The sequence below is a fragment of the Symphodus melops genome, assembly GCF_947650265.1.
Source record: "Symphodus melops genome assembly, chromosome: 7".
NCBI classification, from domain to species: Eukaryota; Metazoa; Chordata; class Actinopteri; order Labriformes; family Labridae; genus Symphodus; species Symphodus melops.
The window spans coordinates 26,517,449-26,529,537 of NC_136697.1; the positions used below are offsets into that span (position 1 = coordinate 26,517,449).

Consider the following 12,089-nt stretch of genomic DNA (forward strand, 5'->3'; position numbering starts at 1 on the left):
CACACACACACACACACACACACACACACACACACACACACACACAGAAAGCCCGGAGTGGATAGAAGCAACAACAACAACAACAACACACTCGCACACAGAAACACACACACGGCTCGTCCTGTAGGTCTGACCAATCAGGAGGGTGGATTTTTTATTTTATTTTTTAAAGGTGTTAGACTGACAGCGTGTGATTCTCCTCCCTCTCTCTCTCTCTTTATAAGCAGCTTTCAGGGGATTACACATAAATATATTTTTATTTATATATAGATATATTTGAAGGACCGGGCTCAAAGTGCTGCCGAAAATAAATTAAAATCAAACGAGCTCGACTTGAGATGCGAGTTCACCAAACGTTTGCTCGGCTGATTTCAGACAGACGGAGATGAAGCGGCGTGTTCTTGCGTCCTGGTTCAGGACGTAACGAGGAGCGCTTGAATAGAACGTGTTAAAGTCTGGAATATCTTTGAGAAGGGATCTATAAAATACTACATCAGCTACGCTGGCTTGTTACAGAAGGAGCTCGTCTCCAAATCAGCCTCCAAGCTGAAGATTCAAACCTCCACTTTAATTCATCTGCAGTCAATCAGTCGTCGTGTGAGCAGCTGGCGCCGTTTAGTCGAGCGGCGTTCTTGTCAGAGTTGAAGCTCTCGTCTTTCAGCGGCAGTGTCGGAGGTGGCTGGGGGGGGCGGGGGAAGGGGAGTGGGCGGGGCTTCAGATGGTCGCTGAGGTCTTGCTCTCTTTCGGGCGGATCCGGGTCACGTGTTCCAGCTGGCCGGAGTCGGACACGTCGTAGCTCGTCTTGTACTTGGCGAGGATTTTCATCAGAGGGCGGAGCTTCAGCCACCACTGCTCCTTCGGGATCCTGTGCCTGAGGAGACGAGACGCGAGGACGCAAGGCGTTTACTTCAGCGTGAAGACGAAACAAACACAAATCTCATTTAGGTCATGAGTGATGAGGTTCCCTCTGGACCAATCAGGTGGCTGCGTTTTGTGAACGGAAGCCCTGAACGTCTAACCCCGCCCACTTTTGGGAAAAAAAGAAAGAAAAAGTTTTATCTTACACAAAGTCCGTCTCGTCCCTGAGCTGAGAGACGGGCTGGAAGACGAGCGCTCTGCGACGCATCCCGAGCAGGCAGGCCGTGTCCTCGGAGTTCGCAAACACTCGACCTGCACGGAAAAGAAACGGAGTCAGCCTCTCTGAGCACACACACACACACACGCACGCACGCACGCACACACACACACACACACACACACACACACACACACACACACACACCAGTAGTAGAAGCTGAGGTTTTGTTTTTTTACATCCTTTGAGCGTAAACAACAAACAAACGTCTGAAACCACAAAACACATGTGAGCATATGTTACAGTGTGTGTGTAAGAGTGTGTGTGTGTGTGTGTGGGCGACCTGCTGCATGTGACCCAGGATGTTCTTCCTGCAGTCCAACACGCCGCGGCCCTCCTCCGTGTACAGCTGGTAGATGAAATCAGTGGTGAAGTTCTCGAACTCCCTGGGCATGTAGTAAGGACGGAGACCTACCGCCAGCAGCTCGATGTCTTTGCTGCACGTTGCCTCCTTCACAGTAACATGTCCATGGTGGCTCCATCTGGTGTTAATAAACAGCACGAGTCCTCCTCCTTTCCGTTTGCCGCTGCGTTTCGTGTCTCTGTCCGCTCTCACTGTAGTGAAGCCCGGTAGATCCACGTTAGCGTCCGGGCTGTTTTGAGTCAGCCATGTTTCTGTGAGGCATATTAAACTGCACTCTCTAAATGTCCGCTTGTTCCTCACGAGAGCAGCCAGCTCGTCTGTCTTGTTGGTTAGACAGTTTACGTTCCCCATAACTATCACCGGAACCGAGGGCTTGTACCTTCATCGCTTAGCCGCTAGCCTAGCCTTTAGCTTGGCGCCGGCTCTACAGCCTCTGTACCGCCGCCTCAGCTCCTCAGGTATCGGGTGAACGATGCCGGCTTGTCCCGCTGTCCTGAGTGAGAGCAGCTTCTCCCTTGAATAAGAAAGTTTTCCGCTGCTATTTCCACGAAAACACGAAAAAGTATCCGTAAGATACATAAAGTTATACACTGAAGGTGTACTATAAAAACTATGAAAGTAGAAGTTGGCACAGAGCCACAACAAACGATTCAAGCTGTGGATTCAAGGAAAACGAGGGAGCTCAAAGAGACAGGTCAGAGGAAGGTCCCACGTCCACATATGATATTCAAATCTAAAAAGTCCACAAATGTGTCTTTACTCTTTTTGTTAAAGTATCGTAGTATGTGTGAAAAGTAAAATCAACTTTCTGTAGAAACATGAAAAAAAAACACAGATGTGAACACATTATCCCCTGATGACTTCTGTCTACTTCAGTTTACACAACTCAGCAGAGTCTTCATAACTATAATATAGCCTGAGTCCAGCATGTAGAGGCTGAGTGAATGTGGTCTGGACTCTGTGGAGGAGAGTCATGGTTTTAGAGATGTTGTAGAAGGACAGAATACCTGCTGTGTGATCCAGGTACACTCCTACTCTGGAGGACCGAGGACCTGAGACAGGAGTCCTGACATTGTTGGACCAAAAGTCATAACTGTTGTTGTCACAATCTAACCTCCAAGATTTGTCATTACCTCCAAACACACATTTATGTGAGCTCCCTGCTCTGCTGATATTCTTGTATGTGACTGCTACATAAGCTCCTCTTCCTCTCCACTCCACCTCCCAGTAACAACGTCCAGTCAGACTCTCTTTACTCAGGACCTGCCAACATAAATCAGTGAATCTGTCTGGGTGACTAGAATAAGACTGATCTTCTCTCATTAATGTTACTTTTCTGTTCCCATCAGATAATAACAGACGTGTGTGTGCTGTGTTTGGATCCAGTGTGATGTCACATGAATATTTTAAGAACTCAGCTCTGGTCTTGGGCTCTGGTTCTGGTTCTGGTTCTGGTTGTGGCAGTAAAACATCCACTTGAGTCAGTGTCTGTGAGATGTTTGTCCATTTGTCTGTCAGGACGTCCTGTAGTTTATCTCTGACTTCTGACACAGCTGCTGTCACGTCCTCAAAGTACCTCAGAGGACGGATCTTGATGCTGGATGAGTGTGTAGATTCACTGAGTGCTGACACTGAGGGGTAGTCCTGTAGAAACTGGTTGTGATCTTGTGTGTGTGAGAGCTTCTCCATCTCAGCGTCTTTCCTCTTCAGCTCAGTGATCTCCTGCTCCAGCTTCTCCTGACGCTCTCTGACTCGACTCACTTCAGTTTGCTGCTGGGATCTGACCTGCTGCTCCACATCAGAGAGTCTTTTCTCCATGAGACGGATCAGCTCAGTGAACATCTTCTCACTGTTCCCCACTGTTTTATCAGCAGAGCCATTGATAGCCTCCTCCTCCTGTTGGAGCAGCTTCACATCTTTCTCTCCGTCCTGGATTCTCTGCTGGATGTTTTGTCGACTCACCTCGAGCTCTCTCTGCTTCTCGCTCCTTTCTGCTGCAGCTGAGACTGTGTCGTGACCTTTGTGTTGGTCCACAGAGCAGAGATAACAGATAGACTGCTGATCAGTGCGACAGAACATCTTCATCACCTCATCATGACGAGAGCAGACGTTCTCCTGGAGCTTCTTGGAGGGCTCCACCAGCTTGTGTTTCTTAAATGAAGGTACTTTAAAATGAGGCTGGAGGTGATTCTCACAGTAAGAGGCCAGACACTGCAGACAGGACTTACAGGCTTTCAGTTTCCTCCCGGTGCAGACATCACAGGCCACATCTTCAGGTCCAGCATAGCAGAGATCAGCAGGAGCAGCTTGGAGTCCAGTCTTCTTCAGCTCCTCCACTAAAACTGCTAACATGGTGTTTTTCACCAGGACAGGCCTCGGTGAGAAGTCCTGTCTGCACTGAGGGCAGCTGTAGACTCTCTTCTCATCCTGTGTATCCCAGTGGTTTTTAATACACTTCATACAGTAACTGTGTCCACAGGGAAGAGCGACCGGATCCTTCAGTAGATCCAGACAGATGGAACAAGAGAAAGCCTCCCGGTCTAGCTGAACTCCTTTCTGTGCCATTTCTCCTCTCGGTAACAACGACTGTCTGAGTTTCACTTCCTGAGAAATCAAACTAGTTTGACCTCTGATCTACACAGCATGTGTTTGTTCACAGTCTGCTCTCGCACATGTTGGTTACACCCATCCTCAAACATTAGATCTGATGTGGAGAGAAGGAGGAAATACACGTCAGAGTGGAGCTGGCTGTGTGTGAGAGCAGGAAGAAGAGGGAGGGGTTAACAAGCTGTGATTCATGTTTCATGCCTCTGATAGGGCCGATTCTCAACATGAATACATAACCACTCTCTGTCTCATGGAAGCAAACTCTATAAACAAACATGTAAAAAAAAAACTGTAGTCCCACATTTCTATCATGTAAAAAGAAGTGAATAAAACACAGAGAATAACTGAACAGGTTCTACAACTACAGTCAGAACGGAGCGACCTGTGAGCACCAGCATTACAAGCTGTCAAAACCTGAGACACCACAGGGAGGCGTCAGAGAGCCACTGAACTTTATCTCCATTGGAAGATGTGTTTTCACTCACTGCTGGTTCACATACTGTATTTACATGAAATACATTGAGCTGACCTTTGCTCCTTGTTTTTGTCTGTCAGATGTTCAAAGTGATGACTGAAGCAGATTATTGATATTGTCTTTAGACAAACTTCACCTCAGATTAAAGTCATGATCCTGTTTCAAATACAAACCTACTGACTCCTACTGCTGCTTTAATGTACAAAGACTCCTCTTAAAACAGTCGGCTTGATTTTGTTGCGAGAGCGCAGGGATCTTTAGACTTTAGACTTTTTAGAGTTTTTATTTTATTGTCCCCGAGGGGAAATTCTTTTTCACCGGTGTACAGTTTTAAGGGCAGCGCGCCGACAGAGGGTGAACACAGGGAGATACATGTGGGACATACAGTGACAGGACATACAGTGCATGTGGTTATGGGGGGACCGGGGATTTGGACTGAGGTGGATTTTTATTGAGGGCTGTAATGACTGCAGGCACCAGGCTTCAGCCGTATCGCGCCCTTCTGCACAACAGGGACCTGTACCTGCGCCCAGAGGGCATGATGGTGAGGTGGCAGTTGAGAGGGTGGGTGATGTCCAGTGCTATTGTGTGTGTGATGCGTGTGATGGCCTTTGAATTGAGTTCTGACAGGGTGGGAGTGGGGAGACCGATTAGTTTGGCTGCAATGTTTGTGACACGGGTGAGTTTGGTTCGGTTTTTGACAGTGAGTAGGTTGAAGAAGCAGGAGGAACAGTAGAGCAGGATGGGCTGGACGATGCTTTGATACAACAGGAGGAGGAGGTGGGGGGCAACATATAGTCCTTTGAGTTTCCGGATAGCGTGCAGTCTTTGGTGGCTCCTTTTTTTGAATGTCCGTTGTGTGCTGGTCGAAGGTGAGATTGTTGTCTAGAGTGAGTCCGAGGTATCTGAAGCTGTCAACAGTTTCAACTGTGTCGTTGTTGATGAGGGTGGGGGGCTGGGGTGATGGGGTGCCTATTATTATTTCTTTTGTTTTATTTACATTGAGATGGAGGAAGTTATGCTTACACCAGTGTGAGAAGTGAGTGACGGTGTTGTGGTAGTCTGTGGTGGAGTTATTGTCTGATAGGATGGCAGTGTCGTCAGAGTACTTGAGGTAGGTGGTGGTGGGAGAGGGGCTGGTGCAGTCGTTGGTGTACAGGGTGTAGAGGAAGGGGCTTAGCACACAGCCCTGGGGGACTCCGGTGTTGGTGATGAGTGGGGGTGATGTGGATGTGCCTACCCGAACAGCTTGCCGTCTGTCGCTGAGGAAGTTGTGCAGGAGGTGGATCAGAATCGGTGGAGTGGTGATTTTATGTAGCTTCCGGATGAGCAGGTGCCTTTGAATGGTATTGAATGCGGAACTGAAGTCCACAAAGAGGATCCTTGCGAAGGTGCCTCGGGAATCTAGGTGCTGAAGGACAAGTTGTAGCAGGCAAGCAACAGCGTCCTCTGTGCCCCTTTTTTCCCTGTAGGCAAATTGGAGACGGTCCAGATGAGGTTTCACCAAAGGGAGGATGACCTTCAGCAGCAGTTTTTCCAGGCATTTCATTAGTATGGGAGTGAGGGCAATGGGGCGGTAGTGATTGAGGTCGGAGGGTCGTGGTTTCTTGGGTACCGGGATTATTGTTGCGCTTTTCCTGAAGAGGGGTATTGTAGCAGTCAGATATGACTCAGAGAAGAGGAAGTGGGCAATAGGAGCCAGTTCTGTGGCACAGGTCTTCAGCACCCTTGCTGGGATGCTGTCGGGTCCTGGGGCCTTGGATGGGTTACACCGGCTTAGCTGGTGGCGCACTTCAGCGACTGTGAAGGGGGCAGGCTCATTGGGATCTACTGGGGGGAGAGCCTTGAGAGCTTACCTGCACTCTTTGGAAAAGTCCTGTGTGTCGAAGTGGTTGAAAAAGGAGTTCAGTTCAGTGGGGGGGTGGGTGGCGTGAGATTTTGTTTTGTTGTGGGTGGGTTCGTATCCGGTGAGGGTACTTATCTCTGCTAAGTAGTTGGCGTTTTTAGGAATAAGTTTAATATCCTAGTTTGTTGCTCTTATGTACTACTTGACTTTTGAAACCTCTACCCTGCCTCACTTTGATTGGTCGGTCTGGGCCGAGTGTGAATCTCGCCAGGAGGACCAATAACTGCCTTTCATAAAGATATCGCTGCTGCCTTGAACTAGAACATCACTATTGGTTATTAGGAGCGGTTAAAGAAATACACAGTTTATTCAGCTTTTATACCTTTAAAGTTATTGAGTTATTACAGTGTTGAAGTCATTCCCCTCTGTGGTCAGATCATAGGCTGTTAATACTGGAAAGGCCTCCTTCACAGCCGTTACCTGGAGGGGACTCTCCTTGGGTCTCTCACACCCTAATGGGTCCAAACCACTTTAAATCAGAGTGTCCCTCCCCAGTCTATGTTTCCTCTCTGGTGTTGGAACAATGGGGACAAAAAGCTTCTTACCTTAGTCTTCTATCCCTTTGGTCCGTCGTGGTCCAACAAGAGAAAAATATAAGATCTAAAAGGAAAAGGGTTTTTGTTGGAAAGTCCTTACAATGGAAGGTTTCCTTTTATTTTATAATAACACAATTGATGAAATACAGAGATTACAAAATAATACAAATCCTACAAAAGAGTGCTATTCTCACAGTGAGTGACTAGAGCTCAATAAAAGAGAATATAAATCAACTGATCACAGGTGCAGAACAAGTGGAGATTAACAGTCAAGTCCCAAAAAGGAAGACCGAACCAGAGAGAAGCTTGTGCTTCCCTCCTATAAACTATGGCCGACTCTCAACATCTACGACATGACAGTTTCAGTTTACATTTTGGGTTACTTCAACAAGAAAGTAGCAAAAACAAGACATATATGGTTATCTGTGTGTTTCTCATGCAGCTGCAGGACACTCCCTTATCTCTAACAGGGCACTTCTACCTACCCCACTATGTGAGCAGTCCATGACCCCCAATAAGATTTACAGCCTGCACTTCCACAAGCGGTTTTATGACCGCCAACTATTCTAACACATAATAATATGACACTCCTTACAATGTTATAAGTACACATTATGCATGCAATACATATCTACTTTTTATGATAAGGTTTATAAAAGTTAAAATAAGACTTTTGTGATTAGCTAAGTTCAGCCTGAACTCAGCTTGAGTGGAAATTCTCCTGTGACGTGGTAAAAGTGTCAGCCGAGCTTTCAGCTGTTGACAATGAGCAGTCTCACTTGCTTCAGACCGGTGTGGTGAATCGTCTGGGATCTTTCAACAATGGCTTTCGCAGCGACTTTAGTCCCAAAGTTTCTGTTGAACGGAGACGGAGCTCCTCCCTGTGACAGGAGAGATCGCAATCATGTTTAACATCCTCACAAATCCTGTCTAAACAACAAAAACAAACATGTGAAACCACAAAAGTATATGATACATTTTGAAGGTAAAGTGTGTGTGTGTGTGTGTGTGGGCGACCTGCTGCATGTGACCCAGGATGTTCTTCCTGCAGTCTAACACGCCGCGGCCCTCCTCCGTGTACAGCTGGTAGATGAAATCAGTGGTGAAGTTCTCGAACTCCCTGGGCATGTAGTAAGGACGGAGACCCACCGCCAGCAGCTCGATGTCTTTGCTGCACGTTGCCTCCTTCACAGTAACATGTCCATGGTGGCTCCATCTGGTGTTAATAAACAGCGCGAGTCCTCCTCCTTTCCGTTTGCCGCTGCGTTTCGTGTCTCTGTCCGCTCTCACTGTAGTGAAGCCCGGTAGATCCACGTTAGCGTCCGGGCTGTTTTGAGTCAGCCAGGTTTCTGTGAGGCACATTAAACTGCACTCTCTAAATGTCCGCTTGTTCCTCACGAGAGCAGCCAGCTCGTCTGTCTTGTTGGTTAGACAGTTTACGTTCCCCATAACTATCACCGGAACCGGGCTTGTACCTCCATCGCTTAGCCGCTAGCCTAGCCTTTAGCTTGGCGCCGGCTCTACAGCCTCTGTACCGCCGCCTCAGCTCCTCAGGTATCGGGTGAACGATGCCGGCTTGTCCCGCTGTCCTGAGTCAGAGCAGCTTCTCCCTTGAATAAGAAAGTTTTCCTCTGCTATTTCCATGAAAGCACGAAAAAGTATCCGTAAGATACATAAAGTTATACACTGAAGGTGTACTATAAAAACTATGAAAGTAGAAGTTGGCACAGAGCCACAACAAACGATTCAAGCTGTGGATTCAAGGAAAACGAGGGAGCTCAAAGAGACAGGTCAGAGGAAGGTCCCACGTCCACATATGATATTCAAATCTAAAAAGTCCAGAAATGTGTCTTTACTCTTTTTGTTAAAGTATCGTAGTATGTGTGAAAAGTAAAATCAACTTTCTGTAGAAACATGAAAAAAAACACAGATGTGAACACATTATCCCCTGATGACTTCTGTCTACTTCAGTTTACACAACTCAGCAGAGGCTCCATAACCAACACTGAGTCCAGCATGTAGAGGCTGAGTGAATGTGGTCTGGACTCTGTGGAGGAGAGTCATGGTTTCAGAGATGCTGTAGAAGGACAGAATACCTGCTCTGTGATCCAGGTACACTCCTACTCTGGAGGACCGAGGACCTGAGACAGGAGTCTGGACTTTGTTGTACCAAAAGTCATATCTGTTGTGGTTACAATCTAACATCCAAGATTTGTCATTACGTCCAAACCAACATTCATCTGACCACCCTGCTCTGCTGATATTCTTGTATGTGACTGCTACATTAACTCCTCCTCCTCTCCTCTCCACCTCCCAGTAACAACGTCCAGTCAGACTCTCTTTACTCAGGACCTGACACCAATCAGTGAATCTGTCTGGGTGACTAGAATAAGACTGATGTTCACTCATTAATGTTACTTTTCTGTTCTCATCAGATAATAACAGATATGTGTTTGCTGTGTTTGGATCCAGTGTGATGTCACATGAATATCTTAAGAACTCAGCTCTGGTCTTGGGTTCTGGTTCTGGTTCTGGTTGTGACAGTAAAACATCCACTTCAGTCAGTGTCTGTGAGATGTTTGTCCATTTGTCTGTCAGGACGTCCTGTAGTTTATCTCTGACTTCTGACACAGCTGCTGTCACGTCCTCAAAGTACCTCAGAGGACGGATCTTGATGCTGGATGAGTGTGTAGATTCACTGAGTGCTGACACTGAGGGGTAGTCCTGTAGAAACTGGTTGTGATCTTGTGTGTGTGAGAGCTTCTCCAGTTCAGCGTCTTTCCTCTTCAGCTCAGTGATCTCCTGCTCCAGCTTCTCCTGACGCTCTATGACTCGACTCACTTCAGTTTGCTGCTGGGATCTGACCTGCTGCGTCACATCAGAGCGTCTTTTCTCCATGAGACGGATCAGCTCAGTGAACATCTTCTCACTGTTCCCCACTGTTTTATCAGCAGAGCCATTGATAGCCTTCACCTCCTGTTGGAGCAGCTTCACATCTTTCTCCCCGTCCTGGATTCTCTGCTGGATGTTTTGTCGACTCACCTCGAGCTCTCTCTGCTTCTCGCTCCTTTCTGCTGCAGCTGAGACTGTGTCGTGACCTTTGTGTTCGTCCATTAAACAGAGGAGACAGATAGACTGCTGATCAGTGCGACAAAATACTTTCATTTCCTCATTATGACGAGAGCAGACGTTCTCCTGGAGCTTCTTGGAGGGCTCCACCAGCTTGTGTTTCTTAAATGAAGGTACTTTAAAATGATGATGGAGGTGATTCTCACAGTAAGAGGCCAGACACTGCAGACAGGACTTACAGGCTTTCAGTTTCCTCCCGGTGCAGACATCACAGGCCACATCTTCAGGTCCAGCATAGCAGTGATCAGCAGGAGCGGCTTGGAGTCCAGTCTTCTTCAGCTCCTCCACTAAATCTGCTAACATGGTGCTTTTCACCAGGACAGGCCTCGGTGTGAAGTCCTGTCTGCACTGAGGGCAGCTGTAGACTCTCTTCTCATCCTGTGTATCCCAGTGGTTTTTAATACACTTCATACAGTAACTGTGTCCACAGGGAATAGTCACAGGATCCTTCAGTAGATCCAGACAGATGGGACAGCAGAATCTCTCTCGGTCCAGTTGGTTTCCTCTCTGAGCCATTTCTCCCTTCAGTGATGATGATGGTCAAACAGTTCCTCTTTCTCTGGATAGAAACACAGTCAGAGCTCTGATCGACAACAACCGTCTGCTCTTGTTGACTTGCTGCAGTGAATGAGGTTTTTCAGTTCCAGTAATTCACAGTTTAAAGTTCACACCCATCCTCATACCTGCAGGTCTGTGACGGGGAGGGAGGAGAGAAATATTTAAATGGGGTGAAGTTCAGGTTTGACTGCGTTCCACAAAGAGCAGCTTTTTAAAGAGACAGGGTGTGACTCAAAAACAACAAACAGTCGTAATAGTTGGACTTGAGCGAGGACACTGTTTCATTTATTAAGACAAAAGATATTTATAAAAACATTTACACAACAAGGTGTGAAAAAGAAAACGGATAAATACATAAATGGAGGGTTTCCTTGAGAGCTTTCACATAAATGGGCGGAGTTTGCACCATTTGACCAATCACAGACATTGAGCGGGCTTCTAACAGCAGAGTGGTATTCTTACCAACGTAGAGAAAACCTAAATATTTATAAACTATAAAAGTTAAAAATGTTCTACTGGTATAAGAAACAATGCATTTGGAGACAGCTCAGGTTACTGGACACTATAGCTGATACCACCCTCAGGCCTGACGTGGTCCTGATATCTGAGGAGTCTCAGCAAGTGGTTTGATAACAGGCCCCTCTGCTCTGGAATCATCCACCAGTCAGGGTCCGGGAGGGAAAAACACTCAGCATTAGAAACACTTTATTAATCCCAGGGGGAAATCTGGTTGTTACAGTTTCTCTTAAAGACAGAGGACGACTAAGTCTGCACACCAGAATCTGCTCCATTTAACTTTTACTGGGAATGATCACCACATGTAACGTTTCAGGCCCTCGCTCTTCATCAGACAGGAACAAGTGAGGAGACACGCTTCCACATAGAGAGAGAGAGAGAGCGAGAGAGATTTTTTTGATTTTGCAAAGCACTTTATTTACACATTTAAAATGTTACAATTCAATAAAAAAAGTGCAAATGCATTAAAATTCCTTTTAAAAAAAAAACATCTTGACATAACAACAAAAAAACCATCATTAATGTCGTCATAGCAACACAAACAACAGCTGATATTAAATCAGACACAAGAACCAGACATGAAGACAGCAGTCAGAGGTACAAAGATATAAATCATGTTTTTCATTTTTTAAGTCTTTTTCTTTTTTTCAGTCTGCCACTGATGGTGACACTGGCCTTTTCTATGTGTTTTCTCAGTCTGTAGACGTCTGATATAGATAAATAACTTCCCCCCCCCCTTCCTGTCCTTCCTTGTCAGAGGCCTGGCTGACCTCACAAATAATTTCAGGTCAGGGAAATACTTCTTCAAGTCCGGCTCCCTGAGTCCAAACGTCTCATCCAAATAATGCTTGATGTACTCCTTG

General features: G+C 46.6%; 1 protein-coding gene and 1 long non-coding RNA gene across 2 annotated transcripts; both read right to left on the minus strand.

Moving 5' to 3' along the window:
* Nucleotides 1–2,366: 2,366 nt before the first annotated feature.
* LOC306826268 (uncharacterized protein) lies at nt 2,367–10,668 on the minus strand (the record flags this gene model as incomplete). The annotated part of the gene is given in 3 exon segments (XM_079347468.1): nt 2,367–4,133; nt 4,139–4,226; nt 8,990–10,668. Coding segments are annotated over 3 exon segments (3,534 nt in total).
* On the minus strand, nt 4,815–8,131 carry LOC306826838. Its single transcript, XR_013779523.1, has 3 exons — nt 8,041–8,131; nt 6,712–7,904; nt 4,815–4,836 (listed from the first exon to the last, which is right to left on the minus strand). It is a non-coding gene; the product is annotated as an uncharacterized lncRNA (long non-coding RNA).
* Nucleotides 10,669–12,089: the final 1,421 nt, after the last annotated feature.